General features: G+C 37.8%; 1 protein-coding gene across 2 annotated transcripts in view; it reads left to right on the plus strand.

Annotated features, from left to right (window-relative positions):
- The window catches only part of calcr (calcitonin receptor), a 68,094-nt gene that overhangs the window by 34,183 nt on the left and 16,467 nt on the right, over positions 1-17,444 (plus strand). For both annotated transcript variants that reach the window (XM_008421736.2, XM_017307579.1), the window contains exons 2-16: positions 294-361; positions 3,919-4,069; positions 5,220-5,327; positions 7,819-7,904; positions 8,018-8,153; positions 8,246-8,356; positions 8,441-8,562; positions 9,320-9,392; positions 9,494-9,604; positions 9,701-9,813; positions 12,927-13,092; positions 13,200-13,310; positions 13,389-13,501; positions 14,493-14,584; positions 16,073-16,199. In XM_008421736.2, the coding sequence (XP_008419958.1) occupies positions 317-361; positions 3,919-4,069; positions 5,220-5,327; positions 7,819-7,904; positions 8,018-8,153; positions 8,246-8,356; positions 8,441-8,562; positions 9,320-9,392; positions 9,494-9,604; positions 9,701-9,813; positions 12,927-13,092; positions 13,200-13,310; positions 13,389-13,501; positions 14,493-14,584; positions 16,073-16,199 (1,665 nt within the window). In that variant the 5' untranslated portion in view covers positions 294-316. The remainder of the gene's footprint in view (positions 1-293; positions 362-3,918; positions 4,070-5,219; positions 5,328-7,818; positions 7,905-8,017; positions 8,154-8,245; positions 8,357-8,440; positions 8,563-9,319; positions 9,393-9,493; positions 9,605-9,700; positions 9,814-12,926; positions 13,093-13,199; positions 13,311-13,388; positions 13,502-14,492; positions 14,585-16,072; positions 16,200-17,444) is intronic.

Raw genomic sequence — 17,444 nt, forward strand, 5'->3', positions numbered from 1 at the left:
GTGTGTGTGTGTGTGTGTGTGTGTGTGCGTGTGTGTGTGTGTGTGTGTGTGTGTGTGTGTCTGCTTTTTAGATGCACACAGAGAAGCGTTACATGTTCCAAAAACTGCATTCGTTCTGCTGCAGTATTTTCCATTTCTGATGACTGGTTCTGTGGATGTTTTCTCTCAAGAGAGATCTGAAATAAAATTTTAAAAATAACAAAACATTGGGGTTTTTTTCTCAGTCATCTCATTGCAGATAAATTATTTCTCTAACAGGTTTGACGTGTCGCTCTTCTCTGTTCTTCCTCCAGGGACTTACCTGTGTGCGGACGATATGAGGTGTGCAGGCTCCTTGTGGATTGTTTGGTCTCTTCTGGTGGTGAGCTTTCATTCGGCTCTCATTATTTAACTTTGCAAAGTCCTCAAAGCCCTTCCTATTTTATATCCCGTGCACATGTGCAGAGCGTTCAATTTCCATTAAAGGGAGATGCAATATGTTTTGGTCGGATGGTTTCATTTATCAGCAAGAATCTCAATGTCTCATGATTGCTTTCCACTCACCGTTATGATTTGGGCTATTTAATTAGCTCAGCTTGGCTGGAGAAACTGAAAGATGAATGACTCGGGGGAGTGCATTTGTTGCTTTTGTGTGAGTAGTGCCTGGGCGTACAGGTTCTGATATCGACACGGATTTAAAAAAAAAAAAAAAAAAAGAAAAGAAACTCCCATGCTGCGATTGTGGCGCATTCATTTGTTTTCGTGTTGTGGACAGAAATTGCATTTTGAAACTCTTAATTGCAGCCAAATCGTCATTAAAATAGTACTCCGCAGTTACCAAAGAGAAGGCACAAAAAAGGTATTAAATCTGTGCTTTAATTAAATGCTCACCTCTGTTTTGCAAAATATATTGGAATAAATGTTGTTGTATCACGATTATTTAGTGCGAAATGACTACAAAAGTAAAGCGGCATAATTTATTTAGTAATTAAAACTTACACAATAATTAATTTAACAGTTTACATAATTGTGTCATGCACCGATGTTCTTATGAAAAGGCACAGGTCTATAAGGTGTAGCATAAACCAACTTATTTTCAACATCTTGTTATCAGGATGGGCAATTTCCACCTGTTTTTATTCTAAATCAGTCACATGCAGAAATTCACCATTTGCAGCTTTCCGAACAAATAAGTTTGTATTTAATCTCTTAATTTTTACAGCCAACATCCTCTTTCTACGTTTTTGTTTATTTTTCAAAATCAGAAGTAAAATGAAGTATCCATGTGTTTTGTGTTGAAAAGTCGAGCTCAGGTTTAAACTGTAGAACAGTTTAGATTTTGAACCAGATGATAAAATGCGTTCATAAAAAATGAATAAATAACACATTTTTTTACCGTACTTTACACGATAAAAACTTAAGATTTCAGAGAATAAATGTGCAAAAAAAGCAGGGGTATGAATTACTGTCTTTTTCCTTTTTTTCTTAAAAATACAGGGTGTCGTCCCTGTGGGCCATTCCTCCCAGTGTTGTGAGCCATGTAGGCCATTTCACAATTTGCCCCCATTTTTCCCAAAACTGACCACATCCAAATGAATTTAGAAAAACTGAAAACCTGCATGTGTGTTCAGAATGTTTAGTGGAATTAAATCAGGAAGTTGAAGATGACACTGTTGTTTTAAAAAAAACAAAAATAAAAAATCAGCAACTCAACAGATAAGTTGAGCTCAAAATTGTGCATAACCCTGGAAGAGTTAGGTTTAAATTGATCTTCTAATTTGTCCAGCATATATTTGTTTTAACTGGTTGTAATATTAATAATTTCGATATGGTAAATGTCGTTGATGGTAAGAAGGCCTTCAAGCTTTGGGACGCATTGTCAAAATGACAACAAATGGTTTGATAGCTGCTATACAAATAAAGATGTTTCCAGTGATAATTGAGAAAGATATATGTTATTCTTGATATGTTTTTTTGTTGTTGTTGTTGCATTGTAAATAGTATGTATTAAATTAAGCCTTGTCTTCATTTGGCTCAAAGCTTTTTTTTTTTCTTGAATAAATCTTCAGCTCTATCAGCTCAACCTTCACCGCCGCTATGGGGTTGAGTCATAATGTGTTCTCTTTGAGAAATGGCATTAATTAGCTTAATGGACTCTTTTCTAGTCAGTAAAACATCCCAGTGTAACACACAGAAGAACCACAAATCACGCAGGGATGACTTTGCCGTGTTTCGTCATTTAAAAAATGGAACTTGACGGGAGTGGTGCAATCAAACGCCACGGATGTCCTGATGAACGGGTTACACAATAAGATATGGAAGCTGTCGTTTTAACGATTACAGCTCGCAGCAAGTGAAAAACCCAAAGTTTAACTTCTCAGAAAAAGAAAAAAAAGAAAACAGCAGCTTTGTAATAGAAATTACATGTTGTGTTACGGCTTAACCGTTAATAGGGAAGACTGCTGAACTCACAGATGTTGAGCTGACAGACACCGACACCCTCCACAGGGAGGACAAAAGGTCAACAATAAAGATAAACCTGTTCACAGAGGGAGGGCTTTATCCAAGCATATTAATAGAAAGTTGAGTGGAAGGAATAACCCTAGCCTTGGGAGAACTTTAAAGGATATTTGAGACTGGAGCAGATTTGTTAGGTCTGGACTGCAGCTAGAGTCAGCGCTTCAGAGCTCAAGCTGTTGGAAAGCAATCGTGAGATATCGAGATCCTTGCTGATAAATTAATAATCATTAAAACTAACAGGAACAAAGAAAAAATTAATATATAACTTCACGAATTTTCTTTTTAAACCGAACAATGGAAATAAATGACTTTTTCAGTTATTATTTCAATTTTGTTTAATGTTTTTTTTTTTATGGACCTAGCTCCCTCTCTCTATAAATTTAATTTCACTGTTTTAATTAACAACTTGTTTCAACATCGGGTGCAACATTGGAACATTCCAGGTGCTTTGCTTCTGATCGAATGTAAATGTTGCTGTGGATTGTAATTTTATGTTGTTTAAAATGCTGTTTTTATTTAATTCAGGAGGAATAAGACGCTGTAATAAAGGAAGAAATGCCTGACGTGAGTTTTTTTTTCAAAAGAGAAAGAAGATTTTTTCTTTTTCTGATATTGGTGGTAGCCTGGTGGTCGTATGTATGACGTCATTTACTTCAATGCTTGGAGTGACATCATATGTACGGCTGCTAAACTGCTACATGGGACATCCTGTTTTTGACGGTACTTTTATCTCTTTTTTTTCGTCTTTTGCAAGCTTTTTTTTGTATCAAGAGAGGTAAGGACGTCACTCTGGCTCCTCTGGAAAGAGTCGGGTTGAAGAAGCTCCTCAGTTGTGATAAAAGCTGGACATGATCCTGGCAAAGTATTTAAATTCTTCAAATAATTCATGAAATGCAAATGCATAAGCCTGGCACTCGGGAGAGGCTTAGATTTCGCCCCCCAGAAAAGTGAGATTAAGATAAGTCACACCAATATAAGTTCTTTATCCTTCAGTGAGCAGCACGATCGAATCAGCATTTCATACAGCACCTTTTCATTTTACTTCTACCTCCAAATGCAAACAATAGGGCAAAGATATGATTCATTTGGAGGAGAAAAAAAAACAGCTGCTTAACTTCTTTTGTGTGATCCGAAACACATTTTAATGAGTCACACACTTGGAGAGAGACCAGCACTTGAAATCAGAGAAATTGTGATCAGAGCAGCTTTCAGCGAACTTTCCAGATGCACTTCCTCCGTTTAAAATGCCATCATTTGTAAAGACGCGCATCTTTATTCAAGCTTGTTTTTTTTCTGCAAAGTGAAACATTTGAAGACCTCACCGCTGCTGCCGAGGATGATTTTTACACTTTATCGTGTTCCTGGCTGTGGAGGGAATGTAAATGGGGAACATATCTGATTTCTTTTTTTTCTCCGCAGCTCAGGGAGGCAGCAGACGCTGGAACAATCTCAGACACATCAGTCAGTCCCGGACTGAGCACCGGGATGGGACAGAGTGAGAAGGCGCCGAGCCAAGGTCAACACAGATGTGTCGAGTCATCCAAAGGAGATGCCCAACAAAACAGAACCGGTGAGAGGCAAACATCAAACCACTCAAGAGACTGTGACAGATAAATGATGGTTTGCAAATGCAATTCAAACCTCTTGAATTTTTATTCAGATTTTGTCACAAACTACTGGAATTTCACACCAGCTTTGAACAGCTCAAACTACTTTTTTTTTAACATTCTTCCCTGCATAAAAGCTCAATAAGACATTAGGTAGAGTGTCTGTGAACACAATTTTCCAAGTCTTGCCACAGATTCAGAATCGGGTTTAGGCCCTGCGCGCATACACCGAATCGTTCTTCAGATAAACCGTTGACGTTTTTGTCGCGATCCGGCCGTTCGTTTGCACAACACCAGTGACCGGAATCGCTCACACCGGCATTTTTTTCAAACCAGGTCTCGGAGTGAAACTTTTCTGTTACTCTGCAGATAGCAACAAAAACAATGGCGGGTAGCATTGGGCTGTGTTGTTCTACTTAACCTGTTCAGCTTATCACAATTTCTGATAAAGAATATATGTGTTGCATGAACAGTTTGTTCATATGGAGACAGAGATGGGTTGCTATTTACAATCAGGTAGAAAATGAGGGTCAAAAGCGCCTGCATTTGACAAGATGAAAAAAAATAACAGTGCCATTTAGTGCCTTGGTGGTGCCGTCTAAATGTGGGAACACCCCCCNCAACACCCCAAAATACCAGCAGTTTTCAGGCAGCGGTCTCATTCTGACTTGTCTGGGTTTTTGTGCCACACTTTTTCCATTTTGAAATGATGGTTTGAGCAGCACCTTGCTAGATGCCCTAAGCTTTGGGATGTTTTACAGCCACATCCTACTTGATGATGCTGATCTTCGCGATGTTGCTGATGTTTTTTAACAAACCCATTTGAGACCCGTTTTCCTTCTGTTTCACAACTGAGCATTACTACTTGCATAAAATCCAAGAAAATACATTAACGTTTTTGGTTTGGATGAAAGAAAAAAAAAAGAAAAAAGTTTGAATTAAAATACTTTTGCAAAGGTGAAAGCGTAACATTTTTTAAGAAGGTTGGTGGTGATGGCAGTGGTTAAGCACAAGTGATCTGAGTTTTTTTCGGTCGTACTTTTTGTCAGCACACACAATGAAAAACCCAGGCAAAGTGAATGTGTTTATAATTATACTGATTTGGCTCTTGAGGTCTGTTCTGCGCTCCAATGTGGGACGGGTTTTTGTGCTGGAATGAGACGCCGGCTGGGGAATCGGTAACTCTGCAGTGTCCAGATCACCCTGACCTCGGTGCAACCGGTACGTTTTCTGCTTTTCTCACTAGAGTAGAACAACCAGCTGGAAACTGGTTCCTGTTGAACTACATTTTTACACACCAATGCAGTGTGTGCGGTTGCGTGTGCGTGCATGTGTGTGTGTGTCCATAACGATGGAATCCTCCACCACTTCATCTGCTCTTGAAACCCTGATGTTTTCTGATTTAAGTCAGATTTAGAGTTTGTAACACAAGCATAGCTCCTTACCTTCTTTCAATGCCCTGTTTTCTCATAATGCTAATTCTACCACGTCTTATTTTACAGCTACTTATTTTCACATTCCATGATGTTAGATTCATTAATCTTGTGTTGCATTCTAACATGTCAAATTCTAAGATAAAAATGGTTTTGCTTAGGGGTTTCACACACCGCTTTCTCCTACACCAGCTGGGATTTTTCAATTGTCTGGTTTTGGGTTATCTTGGAAGTTTATTCAATAAAGTTACCTGCACAGTATCCATCATAAGAGCAGCTGCAGCAACGTGTAATTTGTTTAGTGACTCACCATGCCCTTGAGTAAAAAACAACTCTAATGAATTGACCTTTCGATAAGTTTCATGGATGTTTGTGCATTTGGCAGAAGGGGGCACAGGGTAGGTGCTAGAGTAGGAAGTGTTCTCTGAAAAGTTGTTTTGTGGTAAAATATCTTATAGAGTCTCTTACAGGTGCTAACGGACGATCCCTTAGCGAGAGCGTTCAAGTAGATGGCAGCTATTTTATTGGGCACTTTGCTGGCTGACAGCGACTTGACTTTGATAGCAGCGACTATGGGCGGTCAGTGGAGCTCGACGAAGTGAGAGGTGATGCTTACTCTTTGGTAAACATCACCTCTCTTATGTACTTCCATGCAAAGGATTTATAGCTACAATTTACAGTTTTTTCAGAGTGAACTCTGTGCAGCCTTTGTTTGCAAATCGTCTCCTAAATTTCTGAGGAAACCTGTCCGGTCAGTTCTCACCGAAACCAAACAAATTAAATAAAGACATAACAAGTGATTGGATAATTTATTAAGGCTTGGTAGGAGGCACAGTCATATAATTGAAAACCCTGTGCCAATGTTGAAAACATTTTCACAATTCTTGGCGTCTTTGGTGGAGAGTTGTAAAAAACCTTGAAGTAAATCACTGCAGGAGTACAATCTCAAACTGAAAATGTTAATTTGAAAAGATTCAATTGTTTATTGAAATCATTGCTGTTAATAACTGTTTGCAAATTTAACATTTTTTTTGTGTGCAAATTTCAACCTTTACCAACTTGAAAGCAAACAATATTGCTTTAATCATTCTCTCTAAATTCATTCAAAAATCCTCCATCCTCTTTCCACTCAGTCTATGGGGTTTTCTATGATTTAGTTATGTAATGACTATTATTTTATGGCTGTGCTGATTTGACCATATGCTTTGGACTATTATCACTTGAGACAGGTCAGCTGCTTCTCGCAGACGTACTAGTTGAGTTCAAACATAAAAAAGTAACACATGCTTCTTTGTGCTACCTTTTCCCAACACGCCATTTAAACGACAGTCGGTTACAAGAGATGTCCACATCAGATAAAAGGTAAATCATTATCAGATCAGCCGGACTGAATAAATACGGGCATTTATTTGAGCCGGAATAGACCGCGGACTTCGATTATGTAAGAAAGGTTAATGCTTGATTTGCAGGACCGCTGGTTTTCGCAGAATGTAAAATTTTTACATCGCGGATAATTCGAGGCTCAGCAGTGTCTAGCTGAAGAGATCCAGAGTCGGGTCATGTCATGATTTAGGAGATGCAGCATGACAAAGAGAGGGGAGGTGAGGTAGAGGACAGAGAGATGAATGAGGAGTAGGTGGAGGGGAAAAAAAACAGGAGAGGAATAAAGGCAGGAAAACTGGAGCCGGAGAGATGGATGGGGAGAGAGAATATGAATGAGGAAGCCGACTGGTTGTTTTTGTACGAGCTGGCTCATGAGGGATCCTACTAGAAATGTCTGTGACTCTAAGAGTCCCCATATGGACCATTTGAAAGCTCGTACTCCCGATCCGATGCCGGGAGGGGGATTTCATTTCGCGAGCAGTTGATGAGCTGTCAGCCAGGACTAAGCTGTTGTTGCTGCCTCTGTCAGGAATAATGTGATCTCATTCTCGTCACGGATCTCTTGTATATGTCTTTTTTTTTTCTTTTTTTTTTTTAAGTTTGACATTTGAGAATTTGCCAGAAAAATGACTCCAAAGGTGGAAAACATTCTGTTTGATGCTGCGTGCCAAGGTGAATTAATCATAGTTTTCTGGTACTGCCAAGATTCGCCATGTCAGGATTATGCCAATATGCTACTGATGAAAAATAACAGAGCGAGGCATCCAAAGCATACACTCTCTACTAAATCTCTCGCTGAAATAGAAAAGGAAAAAAAAAAATGCCTGCGAATAAATCAGTTTGGAAAGTTACTGGTTGCTTACACTGTGTGCCACTTCTTTTCTACTTCTCTGCAGAAAATGTGACCAAATATTGTGACAAATCAGGCAACTGGGTCCAAACGGGCTGCGCTTGTGGACCACCTTTAAAGAGCAAAATAGAGGTAACCGTTTATTGGATTTTTGCCTAGAAACAATAGAAAGATGAGACAGCTTGTGCAACTTTTCATGTAAACAAAGCAGCTGCTTGTCATTTTTTTTTTTTTGCTTCCAAAAGGAAATTAGTTTTTTAAAGGATGCGGCAGGAGAGCCAACCACAGAAGCCATGTGGGTCAGAACAGAAAAGATTATTCTTGAAAATGAAAACAAATGCCTAGAGAAAATGAAGAACGCACCACCGTATAATAAATCAGGTACTTGACACGGTTTATTATTATTTTTTTTAATCCTACATCTGCGAGAGGTTTAAATATGCTTTCATTATGTTTGTGATGTGGTGTGGCAGGCTTGCACTGCGGTAGGAACTGGGATGGCTGGCTGTGCTGGGACGATACGCCGGCAGGAAGATATGCATCCCAGAACTGTCCTGATTACTTTGTAAGCTTTGACCGCACAGGTGAGAAGCAACACTCAAGAGGTTTTATTTTTTTTATGTAAAAAAAAAAACAAAAAAACGTATTAAATTACATCTGCTTTACAGAACAGGCAAAAAAGTACTGTGGAGCAGATGGAGAGTGGTTTCGTCATCCAGCGAGCAATAAAATTTGGACCAATTACACACTCTGTATGACAACAGATGACAAGAGGCCCAAGAGGCCAGCGGTAATGTCTGTTTATAAGAGATGCAATGATCACTGATTTTGGTTATGCTTTTGATTTTTCTTTAATGTGAAAAAATTTTTCAAAATTAGTTTTTTTTTTTCAACCTTCTTGTCATGAACAACCATTATTTGTTTCCTGTAACAGCAGGGGCAACATCAGCCCAGTTATAGTTCAGCATTCCCTATAAATTCATTTTTAAAATAAAAACAATAATTATAGAGTTGGCCATTTAAAATTAACTTCCTCTAGCATCATATTAAGGCAAATAATAAGATGCTGGGTTTATGGTTACCATTACAAATAAGCACGGTGTACACCTCCAAATTGTACATATTCACTGGAAGCATTACATTTCCAAAAAGCTGCAAACGTTTCTAAATCCATAATTTTGGGTTGCAGACATATGTTGGGCAGCTTCGCACCTTCCTGTTATCTGCTGCAAGCCTGGCTTTCCTTTGCTCTCTTCAATGAGTTTTAGAACGACCTCAACACGTAGATGAAAATAATTTATTTTAGATAAGCTCTTATAAACGCCTCACTGATTCCACAAATAATTAACCTGAAGTCTTTTCACATTCACTGGTCAGAGAAAGGTACTCTCTTTAAGTCTCCGACTGCCTGGTCATCAGCTAAACGAAAACTGACGGATTTTTGTCAGTGGATGATGATGTCACAGTGCACCTCTTGAATTTATCGCACAAGTTATTTTAGTGAAAGTCCACCTTATTCGCATTTTAAAACTGTGTTTTCTCCACAGAAACTCAAAGTGGAAGAAAATGAACAGAAATGTCTGCAAAAAATGAAACGAGACCCAGCACTCAACAAAACAGGTAAATTTTTAACGTGGTCTTTACGGGTAAAGCTTCATGCTTGACAATACCAACAGGTGTCCCTGAAACAGCTATTTAATGCTGTTGTGGGTTTGTTAAAGCGCCGTACTGCAGTCGTAACTGGGACGGCTGGCTGTGCTGGGACGACACACCGGCAGGTACCCTTGCCTCTCAGAGCTGCCCTGATTATTTTTCTGACCTCAACCCCACAGGTAAAAGAAATCGATTTCACTCTCTTACTAATCTGTTCATGTATATAATCTATATATAGTGTTCTATATAATAAAAAAGTGTCTCTTAATTTCTAGCGATGGCTACAAAGTACTGTGCAGAAGATGGGCAGTGGTTTCGCCATCCAGCGAGCGGCGTGACTTGGACTAATTATACGCTGTGTGTTGACGACAGCCTGGAGATATTGAGGGTAATTTCCTCTTTTTAATGTTAAAGTGACTTTCCTCACTGACAAGATCAAGTAAAGAATAAATAAACTGAACCTCCACCAAAGCATGTGTCATCAAAACAACCTAGGTAAACGTTACCCAGAGACACTGCCATTATTGCGCCTACTTTTAACCCATTTTTATTGTTCATCAACCTTTAAATGTTCAGAATGCTACAAGTTGTTCTCACTTAACCTAAAGAAACATCTGATCAGATAGTTAATGTATACATTTTGAAGAGCCAACAAGAAAACTATTACCCAATGTTTTTTTGGGTTTTTAAAAATATTTAACTTAATCATTTTGTGTAGCTTTTAAAAAGTCTGGCAGCTAAGTGTTTTTGCTACAAAATAAAGCCTCTTCAGATGTAAGCATAAAACCCACGCTGCATTTTGTCAATGTTGCCTGGTTTTAAATAGTGTTGTGATTGTTAAAACATGATGTTAAAAACTGACATATTGTTGTATCACCACCTCGCCTTAGGCACTTGTACTTTATCATTTATTTCTAAAGGATTATCAGATTCACTATATGACCTCCATGAAGCTTTAGTAAATGTGTATTTCACTGCTGAGATTATTTGCACAGGGAGATGCTAGCAGCGCTGACAGGCCATAGTTATCCTAGCTAGCTTTTCTCTCTTTTGATAATAATCTGACTTGGTTTCAGTAACTGATATTTGGTCAGAACTTACTTTGCTTTGAACATTTGTCAATACTTGGTTTGGTCCCTGATTTCCAGGGAAATCAGGGACCAAACCAAGCTACCGGCTGCCGGCCGGAACTACATGGACTGTGAGATCATTTTGTCTGTCATCACCAGCTTCTACCTCCAAATGAAAATAGCTATTTTACAGGATTTTTGGCATTTCGTCACCTGAGGAAACTGCGCTAATATTTATATTATATTAGAGAGGTCCCAGTTTCTCATCTAAAAATAACCAAATTCAAAAAGTAAAAGAAAAAAAAAATCAAATTGCCTTTATTAAACTAAACTTATTTTTTATGTTACACATTCTAATGTTTGGGGATATTATGACATTACGTCTATTAAAATAGTGAAAGACTGATGGAAGGGGAGACGGGTGGAAAATAGAAAGACTGAGGAAAAAATGATGAATGAGAGCAGAAGAAAATGGGAAAACTGATAGAAGAGTTGAAGTGAGAAGGAAAACAGATTGATGGAAGGAGGAAAGAGAGGAAGTTGTTTGGATGACCAGTCAAAATAAGCTGAAGATTAAATAAAAGGTAAAAAAAGAAAAAAAAGAAAAAGAAAATTACATCTAATTTCTTGTAAGTTAAATGTTTTATTTTACTATTACCTGTGTGCTTTGATAGTGGACTTCACTATATCTATTCCTCCATATCTATTACTCCTCTGCTCTGTTTCTACTACTATTACCACTACAATTAACTATTAAGAAGACAACTGTGTGGATAAACACGCTCCTGCTGTTACACTTGGTTATTGTTGCTTAAATATGACTAAATATGTAAACTGCAACTGTCCCAGTTTTTTCATTTCATTTTCATACATTTAATTCCTCTTTATGGCCAATCTCAAGTCAAGTCAAGTCAGGCGTAGTTTATTGTCAAAGATCTATGCAACGGGGTTAACACAGAAGTTTGAAATTGCTTTTCACCAGTCTCCAATGTGCAATTAAATTAGACATATAAACATATAAATAAGACATTGACAGTAGCCCCCACCCCTGTGTCTCAAAGGGAATCAATGGAACTGATCAGTGCTACTTTCCTTGTTCTGAGTTGCATAAACTATAAAGTATCTCCCAATTTGTCATGCATGGCCACCACTGAGCTCTGGATAACTAATGTGTTCATAGAATCATCCATTTCCACTCGTTCCATTTATTATTGATGTAAAAAGGTCTTGCAATGCGTCCGAGCAGTCTTACGTCACACTTTTAGAGAAGGAGCATCATTTGATAAAGCCTGGACTTCCTAGTTAGGAAGGACAGATTTAATAAAGGAAGATTCATTTAGAAATTGCATTTCACCAGCAGTCTTCCAGCGGCCAAGCATAGGGGTGAAACAAAAATAATCGAAAGCGCTCTGCTGATTTTTGTCTTTCCTTTTCTCACCATTCAACTTCTTGTTTGCATGCTAAATGAGAATCCGAAGTTAGGAAGTGGAGCAGCTCTCGTTGCCAAAGAAACGCCTCTTGAAAGAAGCATCAAAGTGACACAGATACGAGAGCGCTCCTCAATGAGACGTCTCGGGGCAAAACCGGAGTGACGTGAGGATTTGAGGCATGAAGATCTGTTTAAATTAGACAGCTTTCTAACCAGGCATCTTCGCTCATAATTCTATGATCACTGTATTCAAGTAAATTCATACGAAGTCACATAAATTTGGTTCTGCCACAGACGGAAGATTTTCTAAATAATTATCTCGGCCAGGACACTCGGCTTAACCTGTAGCAGAGTTGGATTGGTGATGTGAAGCTTGACAAGTCTAAATATGGTCATATTTAGTTGTTTTTTTTTTTAAACGCTCAAACTGCATTTTTGTTAATCTTTGTTCAGTTTAGAACAATGCGGTTCAAATGTGACTTGTTTAGGCCTGTCAGATTGGATTTAGAGCTATCACACCTTCAAGAGTTCTTAAAAAAATAAATAAAACTGGAGAATAGCCCTTTAATTTACAGGCAAAGTCATGTTATCATTAACTCCATTCAGATTTTTTTTACTGTTTGTAAAATACACCAAAAACACCAAATCTCTGTTGACTGGACTCCCAGTTAAATAAGTAAAAGGACATTAAGTTGGCGAGCAACCATCAGAACGTTATGTATTTTTTAAATGTATTTTTAAATTTCTCTATTTGGAGAAGCAGTGCTGTCCCCATAAAAATGCAGCCCTGGGCAGTGAGCCATTTTACCTTTTTTAAAAGGTTTCAAGTCACATACAAAACCTTGGTATGCCTGCGCAATTGTAACTACCCGTGCCAACATGTTACTTCTTTCATTATATCGTTTTGGGAAATGTACATACTTTGTTGTGTAATTTTGGTTGACGTATCTCATAGGTTTTCATGTGATAATGGTAATGATGTAAACTTTTACTGAAATTTAGGGGACTGCGCAGTTCTCCCGAAACACTGAGGTGGATCTCATCAGTGAAGCCACAGAGAGTCCAGAGGTCCAACAAAAGAATCGGGAAATTGTGCGGAAAAAAATCCTTGACAACCAGTACAAATGTTTTGAGAAAATTAACAGAGATCCACCTTACAACAAATCAGGTAGGGGGAACAGCTGCTGAAATGCAATTAAGTCTTTTTTTTCTGTTTTCTTTTTTTTGTTTGGTTCTCCTGTGAATCTGAGAGTTGTTGTTCGGTCCTTACAACAGGTTCGTACTGCAGTCGGAACTGGGACGGCTGGCTGTGCTGGGAAGATACCCCAGCTGGAACTTACACATCCCAAAACTGCCCCAACTACTTCGATGACTTCGACCCCACAGGTACACGGCGCGAGGCAGGAGTCTGTTTTTTTTTTTAAAGGTCTGCCGATTTGATCACGTTGATTAACTTGCTTTCAGAGAAGGCAACTAAGTATTGCGGGGAGGACGGGCAATGGTTTCGCCACCCGGATACCAACAGGACATGGTCAAACTACACACTCTGCAATGAAAACACCAAGGCAAAACTAAAGGTGATTTATGAGATCTCACTATTTTAAATCTACTGCATGGAGGCAGCAGTGGGAATTCGTTTTTTTTTTTTCTTTTGTGCTCTGAGGCCTCTGGTAGTTTGAGTCTGGGTAGGTGGGAAGAAATACAAATTTTATGGCATACATAGTTGCTAAAATGCATTGCTGCGTTAAACTGACGTGACGCTGTTACGGCGATGTTTATTGGAGAACAAAGATTAAAGTACAAATTGGTTAAGTGCTCCTGATTACCCGTTTGTGTTCAGCTGTCTCCTTATCTCATAGACAGGACAGTTAGTTGCGGCAGGTTCTGTTTGCAAACTTTACATTTATTGGAACAAAGCAATCAAATTTTTCACGGCTTTCTGTCCCCTGGGCTGTAAAGACAGAAGCCCAGACTTTGTTTTTTTTTTTTATTAGGTGCAGCATCTGGCTGCAGTGTCAGACTGTAAACAACACATCTCTTATAAAACTGGACCTAGATGTCACCTACTATACATTTTCAGCTGCATTGCCTATAACAATACTTTTAGTATTTTTTTTTTTGTTTTTTCTTTCTCCAAATATTCATATTTGGAGACCAAGCTCAAACAGGCTGAGGATTCTTACACATTTTGAATGAAATATATAAAATCAATTAATGATTGAGGGAAAAACAAAAAAGCTTATGACACTAATTGTCGGTCAGAAAACAGGTGGTTACAGAATAAGTAGGACAACATAAGTTACAGATGATTGTACACAGGAGGCGAGTCGGTGCAGCTGAAACGCATTACGGTGAGCCAGATAATCAGGACATCAGGAGACACGGAAAAACACTAAAGAATCTTTTTAACTTATTTTGGCTTTTTAATCATTTTGAGGGATTAAAATGGCGACATTGTAAAATTGATCAAAAGCTTTCCAATGACGGACGCAGCGTTATAAAAATGATTGTTACTTCATTTGTGTCTCCAGCCTTTTCCTTATCTAACATAATGTTTTGTCCTTACAGTCGGCTTACATCCTGTTCTACATGGCTATTGTGGGCCACGCTTTATCCATAGCCTCCCTGCTTATCTCTCTGGCCATCTTCTTCTACTTCAGGTAATTGATGCAATTCGATATTGCGTTCCCATCCTGCATATATGAATCAATTAGGTTTAATTACCCCGTAGTTCTGCCCCCTAAAGGTCAATCATTTTCATCATCAAAAGTGGATCCGACAGATACACAAGGGCCACACAGGTGGTGTTGTTACTTCATCAGCAAGAGGAACATTCTGGTTCCTGTAGTCAGCATAATCGTCTCCGAGCTTCGACCAAAGCAGCATATAGTGATGGGAATTTAAATGCTCACCTCACAGCCGTACGCAGAATGTTTTGCAGCGCTGCTCGCTTCTGATTATGATTAAGATAACTGTTTCAATAACATCTTTTTTTTTTTAACTCGGGCAAATATTTTGTATTATGTAAATGCTTTAGATTTGTATAAGGTGTTAGCACTGCTGCTGCTTAAAATTAAAATGGGATCATCAGCCTGGAATTGGTTGATTTTCTCATGCAGTACATTTAATTAATGTTCGTGTATAAATCTGCCGCTGTAAAGGAGTCAGGATGTCTGCTGAATGCATTGGTGGATTGCCTCTTATTTGAAACATATGCACCTGAGTGCATTCCTCATTACAAATGTTCACAGAGATGAACGGCTTTTTTTTTTTTTTCCCAAAGGGGAAATGTCCTGCAATTAATTTAGATTCTGCCTAAATCCATATTCATTATAGTTCAGAATAACAAGCCAGGTTTCTGGAAGAGATACATAAAGTTGCAGAATGTAGGAGCAGAGCCATTTTTGTCTGCACTTTATTTTAGTAGGGAAATATCTGAATTAATGTAAATGTAGAATATGCAAACTGGGAAAAAGTAGAGTAAAAAAATAAATAAACCTCAGTTTTTTACTATAAAATTCTTTTTTTTTTTGTAATGATGAGGTGTCTCAGAGAAGATGATTAGCTCCAACAGTTTATGCGCAGCATAAATCAGCACACCTAATTTATGGTAGGTGCGTAATCCCAAAACTCAAAAAGTCACCAACAAATATCAAAATCCTCAAAGACAACGTTTTCTTTTAACACAAGACTGCACATATTTTTGCCAAAGCCCTTAAAATCCAGAAGTCTTCATCTGTTATTATAAGATCCAGATGTTTAGTCTTCGATGTGGTATCTGATGGCGCGTCACTACACGTCTCACTTATTTACAACTCTTAAGTCATGGCTGCCAGATTTTATCAGATAAAACTAATCAGGTTCAGCTTAGTTGAGGATGTGATCCAAACACTTTCAGGACAGGTGACAGTCTGGAGAGAAGCGTAAAAAATACATAAATAAAAAGTAGCTTCACTTCAGTTATAGCTCACTTCTATTCACAGCTGAAAACTTACATGATACTGCTCAATACATTTTTCCAATTAAAGCAAGAAATATGTTTTTTAATTTGTTTGATATCGATGTGTGTGTGTTTTTTTCCCCCCATCACAATAGCAACTTCAGGTAGGTCTGCATATTGATGTCCGACATTTTATTGCATCTCACAGGAGTTTGAGCTGTCAACGAATCACCCTCCACAAGAACCTGTTCTGCTCCTATGTGCTGAACTCTGCCCTCACCATCATCTACCTTGTCACCGTGGTCAACAATCCCAAAGTGGTGGCCAGCAACCCGGTGAGTCGCCTTAAATCAGAATGTACTTGTTGTGCCATCAAACATTCCCATATCCAATCATATTCAATAAATTAAAACTTTTGTCAAAAGTATCTTTTGAGGATAAGCTTATGTTCATTAAGCACACATATCTGTCTTTTGTTTTATTCCTTAATAAAACAAAAGAGAAATAAAAGTTTGATAACATCCGTCTGTGTGTAGTTTGCCTTTAAAATGCTTTTTACTTAGTAAATTGTCTCTGAATTAGAATAACTTTTAAATAATATTTGTTGAATATGACTGGAAATGGACAACCAATACATAATTACAACCTTATTGCCTCCCTTAGTGAGCTAAAAATGTAACACTTGGGCAGACAGAAAAAATACACTCGTGTGTAATGCTGCATTTTAATTAAAACATATTTTAAGAAGACCTCAAATATTTGTCAAGCTAATTAAAATGAGTGTTAATAATGTTTTCCTTGAAGAAATGTATAGCTTTATTTCCAAAAATGTACATATTTAATAAACCAGGTGACTGACTGTTCTTCTGAGTGCTATCGTTGGTAGCCATAATGCTAAGTGTTTGTAATTTTACCATTATGCGTTATTGGAACACAGATGTTTATAGAGTTTACTTGCTTAGCATCATCTTGTGTGTCTGATTTGCAGCAGGAGGGACTGGTGCACTTTACAGAATAGATGGCATTATAAGTAAACATATATGGAAATATTAAAGCAACATATCAACACATGGACCAGATAGGACTTTGACCACATAAAAAAAGTTTGCATGACATGGTGATTGTTGTAAAAAAAAAAAAAAAAAAGAACAAGCAATGATACTTTTTTTGTAATGAGCTAAGAAGGAAGTTTATTGTCAAGACTTAACAGCAGAGAAACAAAAGCTACCTAGACCAAGAGTAAAGCTAATAATTTAAGCTTTGCGTTAAATTATCATAATTTACAAAATCATGCAAAGTTGGCATTTTTAATGGACTTTCAATGCAACTTTGCATTAAAAGTGTCATTATTTACCGAATGACACTTCATGACAACTGTCATAAACATTCATAAAGACTTCATTATGCTCATGACAGGTGTTATGTCATGGTTATGACAGCGTCATGTCATTCTTATGCACACCCCTTCAAATAAAGTGTTACCAAAAAATGTGTGTTTTTATACAGTGAGTGAAAACATCTGGTTTGAAAAATGAATAAATTTAAATCTACATATCTGTATTTGTATTTATATATATATA

Source organism: Poecilia reticulata, linkage group LG11 (assembly GCF_000633615.1).
Source record: "Poecilia reticulata strain Guanapo linkage group LG11, Guppy_female_1.0+MT, whole genome shotgun sequence".
NCBI lineage: Eukaryota > Metazoa > Chordata > Actinopteri > Cyprinodontiformes > Poeciliidae > Poecilia > Poecilia reticulata.